At 43.0% G+C, this 4,130-nt stretch overlaps 1 protein-coding gene across 2 annotated transcripts in view; it reads left to right on the forward strand.

Moving 5' to 3' along the window:
* Positions 1-1,194: 1,194 nt before the first annotated feature.
* LOC116378718 (fukutin-like) overlaps positions 1,195-4,130 on the forward strand; it is a 3,574-nt gene continuing 638 nt past the window's right edge. The window contains exons 1-6 of one of the 2 annotated variants that reach the window (XM_031840628.1): positions 1,195-1,674; positions 2,062-2,145; positions 2,329-2,529; positions 2,849-2,995; positions 3,229-3,359; positions 3,839-3,971. In XM_031840628.1, coding sequence (XP_031696488.1) covers positions 1,573-1,674; positions 2,062-2,145; positions 2,329-2,529; positions 2,849-2,995; positions 3,229-3,359; positions 3,839-3,971 — 798 coding nt within the window. In that variant the 5' untranslated portion in view covers positions 1,195-1,572. The remainder of the gene's footprint in view (positions 1,675-2,061; positions 2,146-2,328; positions 2,530-2,848; positions 2,996-3,228; positions 3,360-3,838; positions 3,972-4,130) is intronic. The other variant, XM_031840629.1, reaches the window with a different exon arrangement.

Raw genomic sequence — 4,130 nt, forward strand, 5'->3', positions numbered from 1 at the left:
TAGTACTGGTTGTAATACAATAGCACTATTACCAGCTGTAGCAGAACAGAAGTACTCCAGTTGTACTGTACAGTAGCCGTAGACCTGCAGTAGAATTTGAGTAGTATACTGTACAGTAGCAGGAAGCAGTCGTACTGTAGTAGTACAGCAGCAATAAGTACAGCAGTCGTGCTGTAGAGTAGTAGTACAGTGGTCTTCCTGTACCTTAGCAGTAAGCATTAGTACTGTACAGTAGTAGTACTGCAGTAGTACTGTAATGTTACACTAGTAGTGTTTCTGTGAATTATTTGTGACAATAGCAGCAGCTCTGTTAGCCGTTAGCTCATCACATCACGGCTAACACTGACCCGCTACTTTATCTCCATTTCCCCAGAATACATCCAGAAATATCCTCCGTCTGTCGGTTCATTAGGTTCATTAAAGACCGTCCTCCTCTTCTCGTCACCGTTAAACCCGGTTAAACGTCCACCGGTCTGTCCACAGACACGTCCAACAACCGACATCCAACCAAAACAAACGGTTAGCATGGAGCTAAGCTAACATTGAGCTAGGCTAAGCTAACATGGAACTAAGCTAACAGCACGGCCGTTCTTACCTTTCTCGATTCGGAGAAAAGTCCGCTTTAGACGGCGGAGGTTTAACGGAACATCACCGGGAAAAACTCACGCAGCCGGTAAACGAACCGTTAGACGCGGCGGAGGTCGCACATGTCTAACGGCCACGGCGGGAAAAGTGTTTCACAAAGTCCGAGAGAAGTTTAACTAACTCGGCCTTATTGTTATGGAGAAACTGCTGCCGCTGCGGTCCGCCATCTTGTGTCTGTGTGTGTGTAAAGATGTACTCCAAAGAAAAGTACTTTTACCACAATGTACAATATACTCTGTTACAAGGAAGTAATATTTACAATAAATAGTCCTGCATTCAATACTTATTAAAAAGTACAGAAGTACTGTCAGCTTCATGTCAAGTATCAGTCGTAAAAGTACACAAGTATTCTCAGGTTTATGTGGTAAAAGTGTGAGTAGTCAAAGTACTAAAGTATCATCAGCTTTGTACAGTAAAAGTATACAAGTATGATCGGGTTCATGTAGTTAAAGTATCAGCAGTAACAGTACTACAGTATTATCCGCTTTATACAATAAAGGTATCGAAAGTAGACATGTATTCTTAGTTTCATGTAGTTAGAGTATCAGCAGTACATAAGTATTATCAGCTTCATGTAGTAAAAGTGTTAACAGTAAAAGTACACAAGTATAACCAGCTTCATACAGTTAAAGGTATCAGTAGTAAAAGTACACACGTACTATCTTCGTATAGTTATAGGACCTTTATTGTGAAGGGCCAGTGGGAAGTTGTTTCTCTCGCCAACTTCACAAAACGGTATTACCCAGGCTTTTACTTTGAAGGTCCCAGCTGGAAGTTGTTATGAATGTTTTAAAGATGGCGCCGGTTCTGGACGTTGCGGACAGCTCAGTGGTTTTTGCTCCGTTTAAGGTTTAACCGCCGTTAATCACGAACTGAGAGCTCCGGTTTGGGTGTCATGAGGAGCCGGTCACCGTGCAGTGTTACCGGATGCCTCGTGTGAACCGGACGGTCGTTTTAACGCTGCTGATCGTCAGCAGCTCCGTGTTTCTGCTATTCCAGTTATATTACTACCGGAAGTACGTCAGCCAGGTGAGCCACTTAAACAGGAACAAGCAAAAAGGAACCATTCACATCCATCGATCAACTGATAGAAGAATCAATAAGAGAAGAATCAATAAGTCAGTCATGGGGAATTCTTGTAAACAGATAATATTATTGTAATCACTGAATCATGTTTGTAATATTTGCTGGAAAAAAGTTATGTCAACATTATTGAAACTGGACTTTATTTTGTCAGTATAATAAAAGCTAATATTGTAAAAGCAAAGATTATAGAATACAAATATTGGAAATGTTAATTTTCTAAAACTTAAATAACGTAAAAGCCAGTATTATGAATTATAAATATTACCTCAATATAACAAAGTATCAGCTTTTAGCAAAGCAACTACTTTTTTTTACATTTATCATCATCAGATTTGCCAACATGCCTTTCTTCTGCAGCCTGGGCCTTACATCCTGAGCCGGACAGGTCACCTGACCGCCAACGACCTCCAATGGGTGAGCCAGTATCGCGTTAGTATTAGTGTTAGCCTCGCTGTTATGATCACTGTTAGCATTAGTGTTAGCATTGCTGTTCGTAGTGCTCTCTGCAGTGATGACAGATGAAGAAAGCTTTTATTTTACTTCCTATCCTGGCAATTGTTGCTATAGTAACCTCCCTTCTCTGTCTGTTCTCCACAGCAAACGGTGAAGAAGTTTCTGGGGTTAGCTCGTCACTTCGGGCTGCCGCTGTTCCTCGCCGACACCGCCGCCCTGACGCTGCTCTCCCATGATGCTTTGCGGCAGCGTGACCGGCTGGTGCGTGAGCCGCACTGCAGCTTCCTGTGCACCGGCCGGCCAATCACATCCTTCGCTCTGCACGCCAACCTGTGGAAGTACGAGGTGAGCGTGTGATGTGTGAAGAGCACAGATTTCACTAGCGTTATCTAACAAACAATTGAACACATAGCTAGCTAGCTTTTGTGAATCCGACAGCCTCCCGATGCACCTTCTTTAACAGAGCATCTTAGCCGAGACGTTTCTAAAAGTACGATTGTTCATTTGTTCTTGCTAGCTAACAATAAAATAAACAAAGCCACTAACAGTAACGTTAGCTAACGGATGTTTACGTGGCAATTATTAAAAGTGGAATGGGCCGAATCATTTTTATCCCTTTTCCAGTAAGATATTTCATTTAAATTTAATTTTTTTTGTCTTTCAGCCTGGCTTCCTATTGGCTGCCGAGCAGAAAGGCTTCGAGCTGCTGGAGCTGCGAGGAGAAGACCCGCGATTGGCCAGTCTGGACAACCTATCAGGAGAGGAGATCCCCCTCCACTTCCTGTTCCGCCTCCACGGTTATGTCATACAGGTGAGTGAGTGTCACTGGTCAACACCTCACAACAGCAGACAGTACGTTGGCAGCCATCTTTGACATGATAGCTTTCAGGTGTGTTTGGGCTCAGGTGTTTCACCTTGTTTCTCTCTTCCCTTTAATTTCATATTGAAATGTTTTCATTTTGTTCAGATTGATTTTTATATGATTGGGAATTAATTACTTTCTCCCAGGTGGTGTTAGATATTAATAAATGTATTTTGTCCCAGGTGGTGTTCCTGTATGAACGGAGCGGGAACTACCTGTGGCACGGAGCGCTGCGCCTCAAATCCAACATTGACCGAAGCTTTGCTCCCTTCAAACTGCTCGACTACGGCCGTTACTCTGGATCCTACGACAGGTGAAACCTGGTTCAGTTCTGCTCTGAAGGAACACTTTGTATTGCTGTTAGCCTCACTGTTAGCATTAGATTTAGCCTCACTGTTAGCCTCACTGTTAGCATTAGATTTAGCCTCACTGTTGGCATTAGTGTTGGCCTTGCTGTTTCCAACAGTCTGTTGCAAATAAAGAAATAAAAACTGACCTGACACAGTGAAGGTCTTATATTCAGTGTAAAGACCTTTCATCAAGGGAGGACGACTCTTTAAAACATGCAGTTAAATAACGGAACACAAGATTAATCCTGAAATGGTGTCTGACAACTGAACTGAAGGCTATTTTTTTTAAATTCTTTAGCAATGTTTGCTTCACTGCCAGTTAGAGAACTAAACCACGGGGCAGCAGGTTTCATCTAAATCAAGATGTCGTTAATAAAACAGCTGATTAACATTATATCTGTTAGTTATAGATGATGTTGTTTTGTGTGGTCGCCCCCTGCAGGCCGGAGCTGGTCCTGACGGTTCTGGACGGTCTCGACGTTCGAATCCCGCGCAACATTTCCCATTTTCTGTCCGAGCAACGACAGGCTAGATTCTTGGAGTGCCGTTACCGTGATGCCCGCAACTTCCTGCAGGTCAGACAGACGGGATACAGGGCTTTTATTGTGAAAGGGAAGGGGGGAAATTAATTTAAACCGTCTAATGGAAATATAAGTCGTCAAAAATGAAAATAAACGTTCTCTCTCTCTCTCTCTCTCTCTCTCTCTCTCTCTCTCTCTCTCTCTTCCCCTCCC

This window comes from Anarrhichthys ocellatus, unplaced genomic scaffold, assembly GCF_004355925.1.
Source record: "Anarrhichthys ocellatus isolate YVR2014 unplaced genomic scaffold, GSC_Weel_1.0 scaffold3041, whole genome shotgun sequence".
In the NCBI taxonomy this organism is placed as follows: domain Eukaryota; kingdom Metazoa; phylum Chordata; class Actinopteri; order Perciformes; family Anarhichadidae; genus Anarrhichthys; species Anarrhichthys ocellatus.